Raw genomic sequence first — 22,702 nt, forward strand, 5'->3', positions numbered from 1 at the left:
ACCCCCCCCTTCCTGGGAATGGGTCCTTCCTGTGTCCTGAGCGTGTCACTAACCCAGCTCTGCTGGCCCTGGCTCTGAGTTGGGGCTGGAGGAGGGGAACTAGCATCAGGACGGCTATAGGGGGATCACAGGCTGTGTGTGGGGGGAAGGGGGGATAACAGAAAGATTCAAGCTCAAGGTAGTGTCGCCCTTGATTCAAATCCTCCTCAGCTCTGGAAACATTTGCTTTTGTTTTTGGTCAATTGTGGGGCCTGAACTCTGGGCCTGGGCACTGTCCCGCAGCTCTTCAGCTCAAGGCGATTGCTCTACCATTTGAGCCACAGCGCCACTTCCGGCCTTTTCTGTGAATGTGGTGCTGAGGAATTGAATCCAGGGCCTCATGCATGCTAGGCAAGTGCTCTACCACTGAGCCACCTTCCCAGCCCCTGACTCTCAATTTTTACCTGCAAGGCTGCTGCTCTATCACTTGAGCCACACCTGCACGTCTAGATTTTTCCAGTGGTTCATTGGAGATAAGAATCCCAGGGTGCCAGGTGCTGGTGACTCACGCCTGGCATCCTAGCTACTCAGGAGGCTGAGATCTGAGCATCGTGGTTCAAAGCCAGCCCGGGCAGGAACATCCATGAGACTCTTATCTCCAATTATCCACCAGCAAACTGGAAGTGGCGCTGTGGCTCAAGTGGTAGAGCGCTCACCTTGAGCTGAGGTGCTCAGGGACAGCGCCCAGGCCCAGAGTTCAAGCCCCATAACAAACAAACGAAAGAATCTCAGGAGCCTTCCGGCCCAGGCTAACCTCCAATCCCAAGCCTCTGCGCTCAGCCTCCTTCTTCAGATCCTCAGTGTCTTCATCTGGGAAATGGAGAGCCGTGAGACTCCAGTGAGGTCACTGCCCTTCGCAAGCAGCCAGTCCCGGAGTCCATTCCCGGCTAATCTCCGTGCATGGACAGCTGTTGTTTATATAGTAATTGGGAGTGTGTGTGTGTGTGTGGGGGGGGTGCCATTCATTCCTGGGTTACAGGCAGGGTGGGGAAATGGAGGCTCAGAAGCCTAACTCTCCTTGCACCCCAGGTACTACCCATCCCTGACCCCCCAGGTGCCCTGTCCCGTACCCAGCAGCCACCTGTACCCTAAGAGTAGCGCTCCCTCCACCTCTCCGTTGGTCTTGCTGACAGTCATGCTCACCAGAACCTTGCACACGGCCCGCAAATGGTGATCTGGAGCTGGGCCTAGAGTCCAGGCTGTCCAGGGCGGGCCAGGCCCCGGCTGCTGCCGCCGCCACCCAGGGAGAACACAGTAGAGCTTGTTCTGGGGATTGGTAGCATCTGTCTCGCTGTGACGGGGGACATCAGGAATGTGCAAGAGCCCCAGGGCCATGTGCTAGCCAGGGATACTGGAGGGCTGGGCTGCCCTCCCTCCCACTGCACAACCTGGTTCTGGTCTGCGGAGGGCCCGCTTTAGGGCTTGAACTCAGGGCCTGGGCTCTGTCCCTCAGCTCTTCAGCTCAAGGCGAGCGCTCTACCACTTGAGCCACAGCACCACTTCTGGCTTTTTTCTTTTTGCTTATGTGGTGCTGAGGAATCGAACTCAGGGCCTCATGCATGCAAGGCAAGCGCTCTACCACTGAGCCACCTTCCCAGCCCCGTTTAAATTCTTACATCCAGCCTTTTGGGTCCTACATCCATTCTCAGCCTGTCGCTGCCTGGAAGCCGGTGGGCAGATGACCCAGGTCTCCAGCGAGGCCATTTTTGTCGCAGGAGCCAGCAGAGCCTGGCAGGGCTGTCTGAGCGCTGGGCCCGGCCTGTGGTCTCCACACAGGTGGAGAAAACGGCTGGGGACCATGGAAGGTTCCAGGCTCAGTGCTCTGGGAAGTTGATCTCTCTGAGAACCAGGCCGTGACCGCCTCCCGGGCTCAGGCAGACACAGCTGCGGCCCAGCCAGCGGCCACCAGCTGCTGCCCGGGAGCCCGGCCAGCCCAGGCAGGGCGCAGCCCCAGGGGCTGGGTGCTGGCAGAGCGTGGGAGCAGCCAGCTTTCCCGCTGCGCTCATCACCAGCTTGGTTCCTACTAGGGTGGGGGTGGGGAGCCGCCAGCTTCCTGGGGGACAGTAGGGGCAGCCCCTAAAACACTGTTCCCTAGCCAGTGGGCACAGTTCCAGGCAGGACAGAGAGACAGAACGGCAGATGCGCACAGCCTTCTGTGTCTGGCTCATCTCTCCAGCCTAGGGGAGCCCCAACCCCCCCATATTCCCGCCCATACACCCCTCCGGGCGGGGGAGACACCAAAGCACACCAGAGATTTTATTTCCAAAAACAACAATAATTTATAAAAGGTCATTTGCTCTTGTGGTTTTTCTGGTGGATTCCCAGACTTTGTAAGGATAACCAGAGTTAATGTTGCTTCCCTTTCTCCCCCCCCCTCTGGCCCCCCAAGATTGAGGGGGGATGAGCAGAGGGGGAGGGACATGGGGCGGTGGGACCCCAAGGCACTTAACCTCTTCCCTGTCATGAAGCAAGAGGGGCTCGGGACAGCAGCTCTGTAGCCAGGCCCCGGGAGGCCCAGGCGGCGAGGATCGGGTACCGAGGCTCAGGAGGAGGAGCAGAATTCAACCACTCAGGCTCCTAGGCTATTGGCATTGGCCACAAGGCTTTGGTGGTTCTCACACCTATCATCCAGGCTACTGAGGAAGCTAAGATCTGAGGCTCCTAGTTCAAAGCCAGCCCTGGGCGAGAATCTCCACGACGCTCTTATCTCCGATGAACCACTCAAAGGCCGGAAGTGGTGTTGTGGCTCTCGGTAGGGCCCGTGCCTTGAAGGACACAGACTCAGGGCCAGGGCCCAGGCCCTGAGTTCAAGCCCCAGCACTACACAAAGCCATGGCATGGAATCTCCAACCTGCAAGGTGGGGCTGGCGCTGTGGATTGGGAACGGAAGGCCGCAGCAGGAAGCTTTATCCAGGAGCCCCAAGATGAAGGCGGAGGTCTCCCCAAAGCAGAGATCGGAGCAGCCAGAGTTATACACTATGTCAGCCATGAGGCCCCGGACCATGGGGCCTGCCCGCCAGCCCCACCTCACACCCCAGTTCCTGTCTGCACCCCCGGAAAGGGGAAGGGAGTGGACGTCAGGGGCAGGGGGTCGTGGCTGAAGACAGAATCGTTGGAGGAGCAGGTGCTGCTGGAGTCCCCACCGGAAGGGGCGGCGTAGGGGCCAAAGGTCAGGCGCAGGTCAAGGTACTGGAAGAGAAGGACTGATCAGCCTCGAGCCACGCAGGAAAAGACGCCTATGTGCTCAGGTTGATGGGGTCCGGGGAGAGGGGCGGGCAGTGGAGGGGGCAGGAGGGGGGTTAGTACCTCCTCAGAGACAGCCAGCAGGACTTTGTCCAAGGCCTCCACCAGCTGTTTGAAAGTGGGTCTCTGGGAGGGTACGGCATGCCAGCACTCACGCATTAGCCCGTACCTGAGATGAGGGAGAGGAAGGGGGGAGGCTCAGGGGCCCTGGAGTTGGACCTGGTGGAGCTAGGTAAGGTTTCTTTTTTTTTGTCAGTAGTGGGGCTTGAACTCTGGGCCTGGGCGCTGTCCCTCAGCTCTTCAGCTCAAGGTGAAGTGCTCTACCACTTGAGCCACAGCGCCACTTCTGGTTTTCTGGTGGTTCATTGGAAATAAAGAGTCTCACAGATAAGCTTGGTGCCGGTGGCTCACGCCTGTCATTCTAGCTACTCAGGAGGCTGAGATCTGAGGATCGAAGTTCAAAGCCAGCCTGGGCAGAAAAGACTGTGAGACTCATATCTCCAATAAACCACCAGAAAACCAGAAGTGGTGCTGTGGCTCAAGTGGTAGAGCACTCGAGCTCAGGGACAGTGCCCAGGCCCTGAGTTCAAGCCCCATGACCAACAACAACAACAAAAAAGAGTCTCAGAGACTTTCTTGCCCAGACTGGCTTTGAACCGCAATCCTCAGATCTCAGCCTCCTGAGTATCTAGGATGACAGGTGTGAGCCATTGGTGCCCAGCTAGGTAAAGGTTTTTGTTGTTGTCAGTTTGGGGGCTTGAACTCAGGATCTGGGGCGCTGTCCCTGAGTTCTTTTGCTCAAGACTAGTGCTCTACCACTTGAGCCACGGCACCACTCCTGGTTTTCTGGTGGTCTGTTGGAGATAGGACTCTCACAGCCTCCTGAGTGGCTGGGATGGAGGGCGTGAGCCACCGAGCCCGGGCTATGGGTAAGGATTTAGCTGTGGGGATAGCAGAGTGATTGAGTAGAAGGGTGGAGAATCCAGGTCTAAGCTGCCCCCCTCCCACCATGGGCTCTCCCCAGGGAGAGGAGGAAGACGAGGAAGAGGAGCAGGGAGCAGTAGTAGTTGACCCCCAAGCCAGTCCTGAGATCACTGCAGAGGATGATGCTGGGGGAAGGAGGGGGGGGGCAGGGCCAGGCCTTACAGCTCCGGGGGGCAGGTGGGGGGTCGGTCCATCCGATGTCCTTCCCGCAGCAGTGAGAAAAGTTCTTCTACAGGGATTCCGGGGTACGGAGACCCTCCGAGAGTGAAAATCTCCCAGAGCAGGATTCCAAAAGACCACCTGGGGGCGGGACCAGAGCTCAGTGGGGGGACAGCTTCTCCCCTATTCCTAGGGCCTGCGGGGTGTGTCCACTGGGGGCCTGGTCCCATCCAAGTCCCAGGCCTGCTCAGAAGAAAACCCTGGAGCTGGGCGCTGGTGGCTCCCGCCTGGCATCCCAGCCACTCAGGAGAGTGAGAGCTGAGGATGGCAGTTCGAAGCCAGCCTCGGCCAACCAGTCTGTGAGACTCTTTTCTCCAATTAGCTGCTGGAAAGCTGGAAAGGGGGGCGGTGGCTCAGTTGGTAGAATGCAGCCTTGAGTAAAACAACAGCCAAGCCGCATTGTGAGGCTTTCTTTGTCTTCTTTTTGGTCAGTCATGGGCCTGGGCGCTGTCCCTCAGCTCTTCAGCTCAAGGTGAGCGCTCTACCACTTGAGCCACAGCGCCACTTCCAGCTTTTTCTGCTTATGTGGTGCTGAGGAATCGAACCCAGGGCCTCATGCATGCGAGGCAAGTGCTCTACCACTGAGCCACCTTCCCAGCCAGGGAAGTCATCGCTTTCACAGGTCAGGACAGTGATGGTGGCAGACACCCCTCCCTAAAGCTCCCCCCCCCCACCCCGGGGTCTCTAGAACTCACACATCACTCTGGTGTGTATATACACGGTCAAACAAGGCCTCAGGCGCCATCCACTTGACTGGCAGGCGGCCCTGGAGGGGAGTCAGGTGGGGACACACTAAGTCCCCAGGTTGCTGGGGAGGTGCTTACCACCCTAAGCCCCGCCCCCTGTCCCCCGCTGAGTCCAGCTTCGCCCCGCCCCGACTCACATTGCTGTTTTTCTTGTAGTAGTCAATATGGTGGACACCGCGGGCCAGCCCGAAGTCAGCGATCTTCATTACATTGTCCTCAGTCACCAGCACGTTGCGGGCTGCCAGGTCCCGGTGGATACACTGGGGGAGGCGGAGGACAAGGGACAGAAGACGGGCTTGGGTTCATGAGGACACTGTGCCCAGAGTCTCACGGGGAGCCTGTGTGTATGGGTGGGGTGTGCCTGACTCATCCATCCATTTGTTTTGGTCGGTTCTGGGGCTTGAACTCTGGGCCTGGGCGCTGTCCCTGAGCCCTTTAGCTCAAGGCTAGCACTCTACCGCTTGAGCCACAGCGCCACTTCCGGTTTTCTGGTGGTTCATTGGAGATCAGAGTCTCACGGCGTTTCCTGCCCAGGCTGGCTTTGAACTGCGATCCTCAGATCTCAGCCTCCTGAGTAGCTGGGATGACAGGCGTGAGCCACCGGCGCCCGGCTCGTCCACCCATTTTACAGATGAGGAGGTGCGAGATTCAGAAAAGGGCAATGTAACAGTAAGAGGAGAGGCGGGGAGGGGAGAGGGAAAGGGAGCAGAGGGGATAAAGGAAGGAAGAGGAAGGGAGGAGGGAAGGAAGGAAACAAAGGAAGAGAGAGAAACATGACAGCAGGGAACTCTGGGACTTCCTTGCTTTTGCTCAGGGAATGGAGAGGAAAAGGGGCCAGGCAGTAGTAGCTGACTGGGATGGGGGCCTGGGACTAAAGACACAGGGGACACTGAGGGTGGCGGACAATGAATGACCAGCAGGAGCATGCGCAGATGGTCTGGAGGGCTGCCAGCCACGCCCACCTTCCGGGATTCCAGGTACTGCATGCCCCGGGCCACCTGGTAGGCGCAGGAGACCAGGCCTGGGAAAGCCAGGGGCCCCTCGCTGCTCCTTGGCCCGTCGGGGCTGAGGTCAGGGCCTGGGGGTCGCCGGGCCCGGAGAAACTCTCGAAGGTTTCCCTTGGCTGCACACTCCACGATCACATACAGAGGCCCTGCAGAGGGGCAGGGGGGTGGGGCACAGCCAGGCTGCTAAGACTCTGTCTCTATCCCCCAAGCCACGCCCCCAGCCACGCCCCCAGCGGTGCCCACCTCCCTGCGTGCAGACACCCAGTAGGTTGATGATGTTCTTGTGTCGGCCAATCAGCTTCATCACCTCCATCTCTGACACCAGATCGGCCAGGTCCTTGTCGGAGGCATTGTCTGTGAAGACAACAGTCCGGTCAAGGAGCCTGAACTCACACTCAGGTGGCTTACACCTGTCACCCTAGCTACTCAGGAGGCTGAGATCTGAGGCCTGGGGTTTGACACCATCCTGCACAGGGAAGTCTGTGAGTCTTGTCTCCAGCGAATCACCCCAAATAGAGCTGTGGCTCAAGTGGTAGAGCACCAGCCTGGAGCACAAAAGCACCGAGACACGTTGGGTGCTGATGGCTCACGCCTGTCATCCTAGCTACTCAGAAGAGGCTGAGATCGGAGGATGGAGGTTCAAAGCCAGCCTGGGCAGGAAAGTCCACGAGAGACGCTTATCTCCAATAAACCACCAGAAAACCAGAAGTGAAACTAGGGTTCAAAATGGTAGAGTACTAGCCTTGAGCAAAAGAGCTCAGAGACAGGGTCCTGAGATCAAGACCTAGGACCAGCACAAGAAAGAAAAGAAAAAAGATGGGGCTGGAAAGGTGGTTCAGTGGTAGAGCGCTTGCCTTGCATGCCTGAGGCCCTGGGTTCGGTTCCTCAGCACCACATAAGCAAAAAAAAAAAAAAAAAAAAAAAGTTGGAAGTGCGCTGTGGCTCAAGTGGTAGAGCGCTAGCCTTGAGCTGAAGAGCTGAGGGACAGTGCCCAGGCCCAGAGTTCAGGCCCCACAACCGGACCCCCCCCACCCCAACAAAAAAAAAAAAAAGAAAGAAAAAAAGATCTGAAAGAAGCCTTCCTGTGAGCAAGTTCAGGAAATAAGAGACACAGGCAAGAGTTAAGATCTCCAAACAGGAAGGAAGCTGTATCTGGAGGGGTTGGCACCAGTCCCTGAGCATGGGGGTGGGGGGGGGGAATGGGACACAGCTCCTAGGACTAGTAGAAAGGGTGCACACTGGCACCCTGAGGTAAGCACAGGGCCCGCCCTCTATCTGGCCTGGGAACTGGGGGAGGCCGCTGCCAGGCCCCAGCTAGGGAGGGCTTTGGCTTCTGGGGAAAGAGCTGAGGCTTTAGGATACACCCCCAGGCCTGACCTGGGGGGGGGTGTCAATGGCCTTGGGACAAGGATACAATGATATTAACCCCCCCCCCCCCGCCCACACAGCAATGATCATAAGGCACATTTCTCAATCCCTGCTGTCCACAAAGCACCAGGTGGCTCCAGCTGTGTAGAGAGAAGGAGGGAGGAGGGAGGAGGGAGGGAGGAGGGAAGGAGGAGAGGGAGTAGAATGGTGGCTGGGGCCAGTTTTTGCAGAAGGGGCTGGGGTATTCTTGTTTGTTTATTTTTTTCCAGTCATGGGGCTTGAACTCAGGGCCTGGGCTCTGTCCCTGAGCTCTTTCATTCAAGGCTAGCACTCTACCACTTTGAGCCACAGCGCCACTTCCAGTGTTCTTGTGGCTCTTTGGAGATAAGCCCTTTTTAAAAAAATTATTATTATCTGCCATGGGGCTTGAACTCAGGGCCTGGGCGCTGTCCCTCAGCTCTTCAAGGTGAGCACCCTACCACTTGAGCCACAGCGCCACTTCTGGTTTTCTAGCAGTTTATTGGAGATCAGAGTCTCAGGGAGTTTCCTGCCTGGGCTGGCTTTGAACCACGATCCTCAGATCTCAGCCTCCTCAGTAGCTGGGATGACAGGGGTGAGCCACCAGCATCTGGCTTCGGAGTAGATTCAATACAACACTTGGGGGTCTGGGACTGTGTGTGTGTGTGTGTGTGTGTGTGTGTGTGTGTGTGTGTGTGTGTGTGTGTGTGTGTTTGGAGTGGGAGGGGGAGAGTTCCTGGGGCTTGAACTCAAGGCCTGAGCACTTAGAAGCAACTCCTAATAGACCAGCATCACTGGCATCCGGAAGTCTCTCTCCATACCCACCCTTTCTGCTACTTCCGCTCTCTCCCCCGCTACTGGTGTCCATACCCACCTTTGAGCATCTTGACAGCTACAGTGCTGGTTTTGTCCGGCTGGGTGGGGTCCATCCCGAAGGCCTCTGCGCCAACCACCTGCCCGAAGCAGCCCTCTCCCAGTGGCTTGCCGAGTACCAGCCTGGAGACCAAGAAAGCCCAGGCCTCAGAGCTCTGGGGGGCAGCTCAGGGCAGCCCCTTCCTGGTCCTGCTCCGTGTACCTGTCCCGAGGGAACTCCCACAGCGGGTCCAGAGGGAGGTCCAAGTTCACAAGGCCAGCCAGCAACGGGGGGCCCGGGGAGGGCAGCCAGACACCCCGCACCAAAGACGAGCTTGACTTGCCCCAGGAACCGGACTCTGGAGAGAACTGCACAGAGGAAGGGATGGCTTGCTACAATCGGGCTCCAAGCCTGGAGGGACAGGGTGTGTAGGGGGTTGACACAGTACCTGCCGAGCCAAAGGGAAGCGAGACAGCTTCTGCACAGGGGCGGGCTGGCGTGGGGGGCGGCCATGGAGGGCCTGTCCTCGATACAGGCCGGCCAGCAGCAAGAGCACGGCCAAGACAAAGGCACCCGAGGCATACAAGATGATGTCTGTATACTTGCTTTCCGGCGTGGCCGCTGTCCACGTGAGATCCTCCTCTGTTTGTCCACCGATGAATGACAGACAGGAAATGAGCAGAGTGGTCACTGTCCAGCCCCGCCCCCAGCAAGGTCCTGACCCTCCCCACACCCCATCCAGTGCATTTAGGGACACACATAGAAAACTGCATTTCTGCAGGGTGCTGGTGGCTCACGCCTGTCATCCCAGCTACTCAGGAGGCTCAGATCTGAGGATCATAGTTCAAAGCCAGCCTGGGCAGGAAAGTCCGTGAGACTCTCATCTTCAATGAACCACCAGAAAACCAGAAATGGGGTCTCAAAACCAGAAATGGAGTTGTGCCTCAAAGTGGTAGAGTGCTAGCCTTGAGCATAGAAACTCAGGGACAGCGCTTAGGCTCTGAGTTTAAGCCCTAGGACTGACAAAAAACAAACAAAACTGTATTTTTACAGGGTCTCACGGGCCAGAGGGCTGCATGGATGGGGGCATAAATGGAATCTAACACAAGTCCTGGTTTGGGTGTGTGTGGATTGAACCCAGGATCTTGTGCTCTTGCTTGGCTGGCATCCTACATTTGAGCCACAGCTCCACTCCCCCCCCCTTTTTTTTTTTGGTTGGTGGTGGGGCTTGAACTGTGGACCTGGACGCCATCCCTTAGCTCTCAGCTCAAGCTGAGTGCTCCACCACTTGAGCCACAGCGCCATTTCTGGTTTTCTGGTGACTCACTGAAGATCAGAGTCTCATGGACTTTCCTGCCTGGGCTGGCTTTGAACTGTGATCCTCAGATCTCAGCCTCCTGAGTAGCTGGGATGACAGGTGTGATCTGCCAATGCCAGACTCCCTCTTTTCTTTTGGTGTGTGGGGGGGTTAATTAGAGTGCAAGAATCTCATGGACTTCCCTAGCTCAAATCACGATCCTCAGATCTCCTCATCCTGAGCAGCCAGGATGACAGATGTGAGCCATCCACACAGTCATATCCCACGAGGCCAAGCGAGATGGGCCAGAGTGTGCATGTGGGATGGGGAAGGGTCCTGGGGGGCCCACCTGGCAGTACTGTGAGCCAGGCTGACTGGTAAGAGAGGCCGATGGAGTTACCGGCCAGGCAGGTGTACTCGCCCGCATCCTCAGCAGACACATTGCGCAGGTACAGAACCTCCACCTCAGAGCTGTTGATGTCTGCGGTCTGTGGGAGGAGGGGGAGAGGGGTAGGGAGCAGGGGAGAGGGCAGGTGTTCACCCCCCACCCCTGTGGGAGCCGGGGATCGCTCACCTTTAGGACCTGCACGTAGGGGAAGCCGTCCGCGCCAAAGCTGCTGCCGTTGATGACGATGTGCTTCAGCCACTGGATGTGCGGCTGCGCGTCGCTGTACACTTTGCACAGAAGCTCCACGTCGCTGCCCGCCACAGCCGTGGTGTTGGCCGGAAGCCCGGCCTGCAGGATGGGCCGGTGCGGGGACCGCTCTGGGGGCCAGGCCAGGCCGTCATCCCTGACCAGCGGCACCCATACAAGCACCCCCTTTAGCTACCTCCCCCTCATTCCGTTCTGTGTGTGTGTGTGTGTGTCTTGAACTCAGAGCCTACGTGCTATTAACTTTTTTTTTTTTTGGTCAGTCGTGGGGCTTGAACTCTGGGCCTGGGCGCTGTCTCTCAGCTCTTCAGTTCAAGGCGAGCGCTCTACCACTTGAGCCACAGCACCACTTCCCGTTTTCTGAGTGGTTTATTGGAGCCAAGAGTCTCATAGACTTTCTTGCCCAGGCTGGCTTTGAACCTCGATCCTCAGATCTCAGCCTCCTGAGTAGCTAGGATGACAGGCGTGAGCCACCGGCGCCCAGCTCAATCAACCTCCTTTTACAGCCTGCCTGCCTGCGAAGGCACTGCGTTCTTCACACGTGGGCTTTACACTGTACCCTCTGCCTGGCAGCCCCGCTCTCCCCTCCAGTCCACACAGCCCCACCCTTGGACTTGACTGCCCTCCCCCCTGGAGGACAGGACCTGTCCCCTCCACTCACCCAGCACATCCAACAGATAGCTGTAACGGATGCTGCCCACGGCGTTCTCCACGAGGCAGGTGTAGGTGCCGCGGTCGGAGGGCACAACGCTTTCCATCACCAGGCTCCAGTGCTGGTGACGCAGCTGGGGGCAGAGGAAGAAGCCATGGGAGACCAACACACACCAGAGGCCAGGGCAGAAGGGGCCAGTGTGGCACACACAGGGCCTGTCTTTAGCTTTCAAGGCTCAGAGAAGGGCAGGCCAAGGCCAGGCACCTTAGGACAAACAAAAAGTCTCCTAACCGGGTGCCGGTGGCTCACGCCTGTCATCCTAGCTACTCAGGAGGCTGAGATCTGAACATCCTGGTTCAAAAGCCAGCCCAGGCAGGAGAGACCGTGAGACTCCTATCTCCAATAAACCACCAGAAAACCGGAAGTGGCGCTGTGGCTCAAGTGGTAGAGCGCTTGCCTTGAGCTGATGAGCACAGGGACAGCGCCCAGGCCCAGAGTTCAAGCCCCATGACCGTCACCACCACCACCAACAAAGGCTCCTACAAGTATTCAAAGACTCAAGGTTTGAGTGTTTGTGCAGATACTAGGGCTCAAACTCAGGGCCTAGGTGCTGTCCCTGAGGCCTTTTGCTCAAGGTGAGTGCTCTACCACTTAGAGCCACAGCGCCACTTCTGGTTTTCTGGTGGTTCATTGAAGATAAGAAATGTCATAGACTTTCATGGATTTTCCTGCCGAGGCTGGCTTTGATCCTTAGATCTTGGCCTCCTGAGTAGCTAGGGTTATAGGCATAAGTCACCAGCACCCAGCCCTTAGATCTTTTTTTTTTTTTTTCCTGGGTCTTGGGGCTGAACTCTGGGCCTGGGCACTGTCCCTCAGCTCTTCAGCTCAAGGTGATTGCTCTACCACTTGAGCCACAGCACCACTTCTGGCTTATTTTTGGTAGTCACTTGGAGATAAGAGTCTCATGGACTTTCTGGGCTGGCTTTGATCTGTGATCCTCAGATCTCAGCCTCCCAAGCAGCTGGGATGACAGGCGTGAGTCACTGGTGCCCATCCACAACTGCCTTCTTCATCAGCTTTATCTGTATACACGAGGGGACTGGTCACGGGGGAACAGAGATTTACCCGAATGCCACCAATGCGATTCTCCCCATGGAAGGCCTGTCCATCTTTCAGCCAGCGGATGGTGGGCGTGGGGTTGCCCGCAGCTGGGCAGCGGAATTTCACAGTGTTCCCAGCAGGCACTGCGTGCAGCTTCTTCTCCATGCGTTGGGGGTGTGTCCAGTAGGGTGCTGGGGGTGGGGGGAAAGGTGAGTATCTAGCTCTCCAAACATGATCACTGGCTCCCAGTCTTCTAGGTGATCGGACAGACAGCAAAGAAGCCAGCTGCTGGTGACTCACACCTGTCATCCTAGCTACTCAAGGAGGCTGAGATCTGAGGACTGAGGTTCAAAGCTAGCTTGGGCAGGAAAGTCCCTGAGACTCTTTCTCTCCAATGAACCACCAACAAACTGGAAGTGGCGCTGTGGCTCAAGTGGTAGAGCGCTCGCCTTGAGCTGAAGAGCTGAGGGACAGCGCCCAGGCCCACCCACCAAAGAGAGTGGAGACACGAGTCTTTGAGGATTCATACCAACCTTGCTGGGGGTACACATGGCCCTTGGAGGAGCCCCCAGGGGCTTGAGGGTCCTCATCATCACCACGGCTGAGGGTCAACGAGTCTACTTTAGAAACGGAAGAAGGCAGAAGGCATCTGAGATCCCAGATGGGAGGTTCAGGCACCCCTGTCCCCCGTGTACACACTCTTACCATCCACAACCAAAGTGAGGTTGTGCAGGATGCTCATAGACCCCCGGGCCAGGCAGAAGTAGTGGCCGGCATCCTCAGGCAGGAAGCTAGCAATCTCCAGGCGGCCTCTCCAGCCCCGGACCCGGCCTGCAGGTGCCAGCCGACTGCTCTCCTTGTACCAGTGGCCACCACGCTCAGCCTGCCCACAGCACAACTGCACAGCTTGCCCGATGGCCACCAACAGTTCTTGCTCTTGCTTCTCCAGACTGGGGGCCGAGCAGGGCTCTGAGGGCAGAAGGGAGCTATCAGAAGACCCCGGAACCCCATCTGAAGCAGCGTCCTACCTCTAGGCACCATGCAGGGGCACACGCCAGATCAGCAGAGGTTCGCACGCATGCGCTGCGAGGCCAGGCTCCTCTTGGGGGCATGTTACACACACACATGCCACACCAGACATGCCAGCGCTGAACACACACGCACATACACACACACACACAACCAAGGGGCTCACCACCAGCTGGACAGCCGAAAGGCCAGTCATCTCTGTAGACACACAGACACAGGTGCTTGCTGGGAGCCAGACAGCCGTCTGGCAATGCTGGAGCCCAACTCCCCGCTGCCATCTTCTCCCCAGCACCCCCTCAGCCAGCAGTCCCTTCCTGATGCCCACGCCTCCCGTCCCTGCCACCCTCTCCCACGACCATACCCAGCTCCGTCTCCTCAGAGGCTTCAAGGGCCCAAGCTGGCATTCCAGGCGCCCCCAGAAGGACCCCCAAAAGGGCCAATACCAGCTGCATCTCCTTCCTGCTGCTCTGATGTGTTTTGGGGGGCTCGCTTTCCTAAGGCAGGAGAAGGCGGAAAGAAAGAGTTTCTGCTATGGCAGTGCCTTTGCTGGCACCGATCCCGAGTTGACCGATGAGGAAACCGAGACAGGAAATGGCCAGCAGGGTCATCTAAGTCCCCTACACCAGGCAGTAGCAGGGCAGAGACTAGAACCAGCGCTGTTGTTGCCCTCCCCCCACCGGAGATTCGGCAGGAGGGCCCGGCTGGGCTTCTTGCTTGCCTTGGGTCTTGCTGAGCCCCTGGCTTGAGTTCACAGAAAGAGCAGTTTGAGGATGCTTTCCTTAGCGGAAAGACAGAACTTCTGCTCGCTCTCTCTCTCTCTCAACACACATCATTTATTTATTTTTATTTTTGCTGAATAAATGAATTTATTGCTGAAGAGGCAAAAAAGGGGGTGATAGAAGAAACAGAAAACAAAGCCAAGTGTTTGTTTGTTTGTGCCAGTAATGAGGCTTGAACTCAATGACCTGGGGAACTGTCCCTTAGCTTTTTCCAACTGAAGGCTGGCAGCTTTATCACTTGAGTCACAGCTGTACTTCTGGCTTTTTGGTGGTGAATTGAAGATAAGACCCAGACTGCAATCCCCAGAACTCAAGCCTCCTGAGTAGCTAGGATTTCACAGGCATGAGCCACCAGCCACTGGCAACACCAGGGTTTTGTTGGCTTCACTCTGCAGGGCTGAGGATTGAACTCAGAGCCTTGTGCATGCTAGACGAGCATTCTACCACTGAGCTATGGATCTCTAGCCACTTTGGTAAAGACTGTAGTCATTAAAGGTCACACAGTGCCCAAGTTCAAATGCTAACTCTTTACAACAAGTCCTCAGATTCTCTTTCCAACGTTATCCTAACAGAACTGCAGAGTGTTTGCAGAGTGTTTGCAGTGTTTGCAGTGTTTGCAGAATGGATGAGATAATACAGGTAGACCATTGTAATGGTGGTGAATTCTTCTCCCTACCCCATTCCATGACCTTTCACCTGTCACTCCGGGTCTGCCCTCGGCCACTCATCTCTGCTTCTAAAACCATTCTTGTCAGATATAAGGTATACATTCTCTGCATCTGGTTAACCTCTTCCAAGTGTTATGAGGAACCAGGTGCTATGCCTCACACCTGGGATCCTAGCTATTCAGGAGGCTTGAGATCCAAGGATAATAGTTTGAAGCTTGCCCAGAAGAGTCTGTGAGACGAATCCCTAATTAACTAGCAAAAAGCTGGAAGTGGAGGCATGGCTCAAGTGATAGAGTGCTAGCCTTGAGTGGAAAAAAAAAATCAAGAGTACAAGGCTGAGTGCTTGCCTCGCATGCATGAGGCCATGGGTTCGATTCCTCAGCACCACATAAGCAGAAAAAGCTGGAAGTGGCGCTGTGGCTCAAGTGGTAGAGCGCTAGCCTTGAGCTGAAGAGCCGAGGGACAGTGCCCAGACTCAGAGTTCAGGCCCCACGATGGACCAAAAAAAAAAAGTACAAGGCCCTAAAGGTAAGCCCCAGTACTGGAGCGCACACACATGCACGCACATGTGCACACATGCACACTGCCATGAAGATATCTTGGTCTCCCAAAAGGAGCACTCAAAACTGAGCTAGGAGGCTGAGTGCCGGTGGTTCACGCCTGTCATCCTAGCTACTCAGGAGGCTGAGATCTGAGGATGGTGGTTCAAAGCCAGCCCTGGCAGAAAAGTCCATGACACTATTAACTCCAAAGAACCATTTGAAAACTGGAAGTGGTGCTGTGGCTCAAGTGGTAGAGCGCTCACTTTGAGCTGAAGAGCTGAGGGACAGAGCCCAGACCCAGAGTTCAAGCCCCATGACCAAAAGAAAGAAAGAAAGAAAGAAAGAAAAAAAGAACTGAGCTCGGTTGAGCAGGGAACCGATGGGTCAGTATAGTCCCAGGGATCTAATAGTTGTCTCTTGGGCTGGGTAACAGCTAGACAGAACTTCCATCTCTGAATCAGAGCAGGTTTTTGGGGGGCAGGAAGGAAGAAGACATTCCTGGGGATGAACCCAAGGCCTTGTGCATGCTAAGCAAGCACTTTACCACTCAACTATGCCCAGTTGAAGAGCATAATTCTTTTCTTTTGGTGGGTGGTACTGTGGTTGGAACTCAGGAACCTCAGGAGCTCCTATCTTCAGCTCAAGAGCATGATTCTTTTTTCTTTTCTTTTTTCCCCCCTGGTCCAGGGACTTGAACCAAGAGTCTGAGCCTCTTTGTGCTCAAGGCTAGCGTTCTCTCATTTGAGCCACAGCGCCACTTCCAGCTTGTTTGAGTTCGTTATTGGAGAGAAGAGTCTCATGGGGACTTTTCTGCCCTGGCTGGCTTCGAACCACAATCCTCAGATCTCAGCCTGCTTGAGTAGCTAAGGATGACAGGCGTGAGCCACCAGCACCCAGCTCAGAGCATGATTCTTAAAAGATACCCTCTATAATTTACCAAAGTGGACACTCAACCCAGAAAGCCTATGGCTCTTGTCTCTTCTGGCATATATATCCCTCTTCTCCACTTGCCTCAGATCTGAGATCTGAGAGTGCTCTCTCTCTCTCTCTGTCTCTGTCTATCTGTCTGTCTCTCTCTCCTTCCTCCCTCCCCCTCTCTGTCTCAGGATCAGGTTGGGCACATCCCTTGGCTAGTGTTCTACCACTTTGTGCCATGCCTCCAACTTCTGGCTTTCTGCGGGTTCACCGGGTTGAAGGGTCTTACCGTACTTTCCTGCCCTGGGCTGGTCTCACACCTGGATCCTCAGATCTCAGCCTCCAGAGTAGCTAGGATTACTACAGACGTGAGCCAGCAGCAAGCACCCAGCTCAGATTTTCTCTGCACCCAGCACCCCCGGCCCCGTCCCGCCCCGGCCTGGTCCTTGAACTGGTCCCCAGCCGTGGGGTTCTGCTCCCCATCCCCCGGACTGCCTTGACCTTACAACCTCAGAGTCGCTTGGCCGGGGTCACGCCTGACCGATGGCGGGGTACTTGCGGCCAGAGGACAGTCCGGAGCCTCCCGCCATCAAGCCTGCACCCCTCGGAGCCCCGCGATCGTCCGCGGAGCGTGCGGCCGGCCGGCCCGGCCCTGCCCGCGGTGGGCAATAAGTAACCAGCTCGGCGGCCGGGGCTCGCGCTCTCCGGTGCTCTTTGGACGGAGCGGGACAAAAGGCCCTGTGTACGCCGCGGGTTACTGATTTACCGCCCCCCCCCCGCCACCCCCGATTCGCGCCGCTCGGACGCCCGCGTTCCCGGGGCCCGGAGCTGGGGGACAGCCCCGCCGCCGCCCGCCCCCTGGCGCGGGGAGCGCAGCCGGGGCTCCGGGGTCACCTGGAACCTTGGGAATGGGAGCCGGCTCACCTGGCTCCTCCGCCGCCCCGCGCCCGGCGGGGGTCCCCGCAGACTCAGCCCCGCAGCTCCTCGGCCCCGGGCGGGAGAGCCTGGAATGCACCGCAGCGGCCGCGGCGTGGCCGCGGGCCGCCCCCCGCCCCCGAGGCGCTCACACAAACCACGCCCCTCGCGAGGAGGCCACGCCCCTCGCGGACCCGCTTCACCCTGGGAGGCGTGGCCGCGGGCCGCCCCCGGCCCCCGAGGCGCTCACAAAAACCACGCCCACCGGGCGTGGCCACGACCAGACATAGTCACGCCCCCTTATGAACCAGCTTCACCCTGGGAGGCGTGGCTGCGGGCTGCCCACCTCCCCCGAGGCGCTCACACAAACCACGCCCCTCGCGCGGAGGCCACGCCCTCGCGGACCCGCTTCACCCTGGGAGGCGTGGCCGCGGGCCGCCCCCCGCCCCCGAGGCGCTCACACAAACCACGCCCCTCGCGAGGAGGCCACGCCCCTCGCGGACCCGCTTCACCCTGGGAGGCGTGGCCGCGGGCCGCCCCCGGCCCCCGAGGCGCTCACAAAAACCACGCCCACCGGGCGTGGCCACAACCAGACATAGTCACGCCCCCTTATGAACCAGCTTCACCCTGGGAGGCGTGGCCGCGGGCTGCCCACCTCCCCCGAGGCGCTCACACAAACCACGCCCCTCGCGAGGAGGCCACGCCCCTCGCGGACCCGCTTCACCCTGGGAGGCGTGGCCGCGGGCCGCCCCCCGCCCCCGAGGCGCTCGCACAAACCACGCCCCTCGCGAGGAGGCCACGCCCCTCGCGGACCCGCTTCACCCTGGGAGGCGTGGCCGCGGGCCGCCCCCCCGCCCCCGAGGCGCTCACAAAAACCACGCCCCTCGCGCGGAGGCCACGCCCTCGCGGAGACCCGCTTCACCCTGGGAGGCGTGGCCGCGGGCCGCCCACCGCCCCCGAGGCGCTCACACAAACCACGCCCCTCGCGAGGAGGCCACGCCCCTCGCGGACCCGCTTCACCCTGGGAGGCGTGGCCGCGGGCCGCCCCCCGCCCCCGAGGCGCTCACAAAAACCACGCCCCTCGCGAGGAGGCCACGCCCCTCGCGGACCCGCTTCACCCTGGGAGGCGTGGCCGCGGGCCGCCCCCCGCCCCCGAGGCGCTCACAAAAACCACGCCCACCGGGCGTGGCCACGTCCATACATGGTCACGTCCCCTTATGAACCAGCTTCACCCTGGGCGGCGTGGCTGCGGGACACCCACTTTCCCCCCCAAGGTGCTCAAACCACGCCCATCGACTAGGCCACGCCCCCACACCGTCCTTCTTGACCATCTTTATCCTGCAGCTAGAACCCGGCCGCCCTCATCTCCACCCACATGAAGCACAGCGTTCAGGTCCAGCCCACCCCGGGGTTTTAGAAAGCTACCACGTACCCCGCTCAATCTACGGCGTAGCCCCTCTTTTTTTTCTGTGAGTGCTGGTCCTGGGGGGCGTCTCATGCTCTGAAGGCAGGTGCTTCACCACTTGAGTCACAGCTCCACTACTGGCTTTTTGATGGTTAATTCGAGGTAAGTCTCCCTGGCCTGGCTTTGAACACGGATTCTCAGATCTCAGCCTCTTGAGTAGCTGGGATGACAGGCGTGAGCTCCCAGCCCCCAGCCCCAAGGCTTCCAAGTTGTAGTGGGTTCCTTGCTCTGCCACCCCTTGGCCCTAGCCCTGCTCCTCCTGTCTGCTATGCCATCCTGGTACAGGGGCCAGAATTGTCATTTGCTCTCCCAAAACCCTTCAGAGTGTTATTTAAACTACCAATTGGGCTATATGAAGCGCACCTTTGAGTTTTCAGTTTCTCATACCCACTTACACAGATAGATGGATATATATATATATATATGGTGTCTGGTCCACATTCGTCCACATTCGTTTAACAATTATCTTTCAGTAGTTGTACAAAAGGAGTTTCAATTCAACATATCAGCTTATAAATACAAAGCTTCTTGATCAAAATCCCCCAGACCCCCTCAAGTGCCCTGGTTCCATTTTCAGGGAATATTATGACTGTATTTGCCTACCCTTCCTCTCTCCATTCTAGCCCAGTGAAACTGTCATTCACCTATCCCTGGCTCCCCCCTGGTTCTTGGGCCTTGCGCACATGTCTTCTGTCTTTCTGGAAGGCCATTCGCCTTCTAGTTCTAGTCAACTCATCTCAGCCAGGTTCCCCTTGGCAGGATGGAGACAGACCAAGAGCCAAGCAGTTTCCAGTGCAGACTACAAGGCCTGACCCTGGAGGATTTCACTCGTCTTTGGCTGGGTAAATGACAATATGATTCTCCCAGGAGCTTGGTGCAAGGCTAGTGTCAGTGGCGGCTCATGCCTGTAGCCTTAGATCTGAGGATCTCCGGTATGAGGCACCCAATGAACCACTAAAAACCTGGAGATGGAGGGATGGCTCAAATGGTGGAATACCAGCCAGCCTTTTTTTCTCTCTCTTTTTCTCTCTCTCTCTGGGCCTGGGTGCTGTCCCTGAGCTCTTCAGCTCAAGGCGAGCGCTCTACCACTTGAGCCACAGCGCTATTCCGTTTTTCTAGTGGTTTATTGGAGATAGGAGTCTCATGGTCTTTCCTGCCCGGGCTGGCTTTGAACCTCGATCTTCAGATCTCAGCCTCCTGAGTAGCTAGGATGACAAGCGTGAGCCACCAGCGCCCGGCTACCAGCCAGCCTTGAGTGAAAAAAGCTAAGGACAAGGTCCCAGATCCTGAGTTCAAGCATAAGAAAGGAGGAGGGGAGGAAGGGAAGGGAAGGGAAAGGAAGTTAGTCACAAAAAGCAGGATTCCTCACTTAATTTAAGCTTCAGAAATCCCAGCCTTATAGGAGTTCTCAGACTGCCCTCCCCCCATAACCCCACCCTACCTGGCTCAGGTTTGCCTTACCTGCATGTTCTTCTCTCCTGAGCTCCTAGATGATTGGATGAACTGGAGTAGCCGTCTCTGGTCTCCCTTAGGCTGAAAAATCAGAAGTGATTTTCACCTCTGGAGGGTGGAGATCCTTTCCCTACTCAACACTGACCCCCCCCTCCCAGCACTAGAGCTGTAACCTAGGCCTAGGGTAAGTTACAGCCCCTCCTTTGCCATTGTTATGGTGAAGAACCTATCTCTACCGCCCAAGGACTTGTTTACATAACTAAAAGGTTCATTACAGCGCTGTGAATGTATGTGTGTGTGTAATTGTGTGTGATTGTATGTGTGTCTCCAGGGGCTTTAACTGGGCACTATCCTTCAGCATTTCTGTTCAAGGTTAGTGTTCTACCACTTGAGCCACAGCTCAAGTTCTTCACCTCTGCCTTTTTACTGGTAAGTTGGTGATTAGAGTCTCAAGTCTGAAACTTCCTTGTCCAACTGACTTTGACCCAGGATCCTCAGACCTCAGCCTCCTGAGGAACTAGCATTTATAGGCAGGAGTCACAGTGCCCAACTATCTTTTTTTTTTGATTGAATTGAATGGGTCTCAGTAGTCCAGGCTGGCTTAGAACTCTTGGCACCGCACCTCTCCCCAACTCTTTGTTTTCTAATTTTTTCCCTTTTCTTCCCAAACAAAAGAATGATCTCCTCCCCAAGATAAACTAGAAAATCACTAGTTAACTTTTCTTTTTTTTTTTGGGTTCAATCATGGGGCCTGAACTCTGGGCCTGGGCGCTGTCCCTCAGCTCTTCAGCTCAAGGCTAGTGCTCTACCACTTGAGCTACAGCGCCACTTCTGGCTTTTTTCTTTTTGCATATGTGGTGCTGAGGAATCGAACCCAGGGCCTCAGGCATGCAAGGCAAGCGCTCTACCACTGAGCCACCTTCCCGGCCCCACTGGTTAACTTTTCAAACGTGGTTTATCCTAATCTTTCCTTCTAGGTCTGGCCTTGCTGTGTGCTCCCTTTACTAAACATGGTTGCTAGGGTGCTGAGTGAGGTGATAGAAAAGAACTAGATCCCACATTATTGCTTTCATTCACATTCCAGGGTACTTCTTATTATATGTATATATATATATATATATATATATACACACATATACATATAGTATACATATATATATATATATATAAATAAAATAATCCTCCATCATGTAGCTATACTCCCAGTCTCTAACTTGCTTTTTCTTTTTCCTTCCTTCCTTCCTTCCTTCCTTCCTTCCTTCCTTCCTTCCTTCCTTCCTTCCTTCCTTCCTCTCCCTCCTTCCTTTTTCCTTCCCTCCCTCCTTCCTCCCTTCCTCCCTCCCTCTTCTCCTTCCCTCCCATTTTCCCTCCCTCCTTCCTTCCTCCCTCTCTCACCTCTTTTATTGTTTTGTCATTCTTGGGACTTGAACTCAGGGCCTGGGTGCTGTCCCTCAGCTCTTCAGCTCAAGGTGAGCGCCACTTCCGATTTCCTGGTGGTTTATTGGAGATCAGAGTCTCATGGACTTTCCTGCCTGGGCTGGCTTTGAACCGCGATCCTCAGATCTCAGCCTCCTGAGTAGCTGGGATGACAGGCGTGAGCCACCGGTGCCCGGCTTCCCACCTCTTCTTGACAAGTCGTCACTATGCAGCCCTGGCTGATCTGGAACCCCTGGTCGTCCTGCCTCAGCTTCTCAAATGCTGGGATTACAGGCATGTGTCACCTCACCCAGCTTGCCCACAACAATCTGACTTGTGACTTCTTGAGGAAGATTGAGTGTGGGGAGGAAGCGCGCTGTGGGGGTATAGCCAGTAGTGATGGGGTGCTCAAGACGAAGGCTGAGGCAGGAGTTCACATCCTCTGGGTTTCCCAGTGCCCAGCTATTGAGAAGGGTCTCCTGAGGCCAGTTCCTCGCCTGCCCCACCTACCTGCGAGCACAGTTGTGTGTGTGGGGGAAACAGACATTGCCTGGTGCCAGCGATGTTTCTCTTGGACTGCCATGCCCAGGGAACACTGGGGCTCTGTGTGGAGGAGCTGCAGCTTAGAAAGCCCAGGCCCTGGCTGGGCCATACTCTGGCTCAGGCCTGGCCCTAGCTCTCCAATCCCACCTTCTGACTCAGCCCTGATGATGATGATCATGATGATGATCACGATCATGATGGTGATCATCATGATCCTCCTCCTCCTCTTCTCTTTCCTCTCTCTGTCATAACATTATTTTGGAGAATCTGGTGCAATGGTGCATTCCTGTAATCCCAGTTTTAGTTTCTCTCTCTCTCTCTCTGCTTGAACTCAGGGCCTTGGTACTAAGGCTGGCACTCTACCACTTGGGGGAGCTGCACCTCCATTTCCACTGCCTTGTCTGAGTTAACCCTTAGAGCCACATGCTGGTTATTTCTGCCCTAGCTGGTGTGAGAGAAGAGAGTCAGTGATTATAGCTCACACCTGGGAGAAGAAAGTAGCGTTTCAGCATGATATTTTGCCCAGTGTGGTGGCGCATGCCTGTAATCTTACTCAGGAGGCTGAAAGCTGAGGGACCCAGTTCAAAGCTAGCTTGAACGGAAAAGACCATGAGACTACTTAACCACCAAAGCGCCAGACATGGAGCTGTGGTTCAAGTGGTAGAGTGCCAGCCTGGAGTGAAGAGCTAAGGGACAGCACCCAGGTGCTGAATTAATGCCCTAGTATTGGTACAAGCACATGTACTCCCTCCTCCCCCCATATTGGTATCTTTTTTTGGGAGGGACCAGACCTGGGGCT

At 56.5% G+C, this 22,702-nt stretch overlaps 1 protein-coding gene across 3 annotated transcripts; it reads right to left on the minus strand.

Moving 5' to 3' along the window:
- Positions 1–2,293: 2,293 nt before the first annotated feature.
- Positions 2,294–21,354, minus strand: Fgfr4 (fibroblast growth factor receptor 4). 3 transcript variants are annotated; one of them, XM_070036500.1, is made up of 19 exons: positions 21,340–21,354; positions 19,954–20,025; positions 13,570–13,702; positions 12,885–13,148; positions 12,713–12,799; positions 12,204–12,370; positions 11,088–11,211; positions 10,349–10,539; positions 10,124–10,262; positions 8,926–9,119; positions 8,700–8,845; positions 8,499–8,620; positions 6,482–6,592; positions 6,194–6,384; positions 5,369–5,491; positions 5,181–5,251; positions 4,429–4,566; positions 3,346–3,451; positions 2,294–3,228 (listed from the first exon to the last, which is right to left on the minus strand). In XM_070036500.1, the coding sequence occupies exons 2-19, from the start codon at positions 19,957–19,959 to the stop codon at positions 3,067–3,069; spliced, it is 2,475 nt and encodes an 824-aa protein (XP_069892601.1). In that variant the 5' UTR covers positions 19,960–20,025; positions 21,340–21,354; the 3' UTR covers positions 2,294–3,066. The 3 variants fall into 3 exon arrangements, with proteins under 3 accessions (XP_069892601.1, XP_069892600.1, XP_069892599.1); XM_070036499.1 differs by lacking the exons at positions 19,954–20,025; positions 21,340–21,354 and adding an exon at positions 17,037–17,136; XM_070036498.1 differs by lacking the exons at positions 19,954–20,025; positions 21,340–21,354 and adding an exon at positions 16,622–16,783.
- Between the last annotated feature and the right edge of the window lie 1,348 nt (positions 21,355–22,702).

Source organism: Dipodomys merriami, unplaced genomic scaffold (genome assembly GCF_024711535.1).
Source record: "Dipodomys merriami isolate MVZ:Mamm:240054 unplaced genomic scaffold, mDipMer1.0.p SCAF_271, whole genome shotgun sequence".
Taxonomy (NCBI): domain Eukaryota; kingdom Metazoa; phylum Chordata; class Mammalia; order Rodentia; family Heteromyidae; genus Dipodomys; species Dipodomys merriami.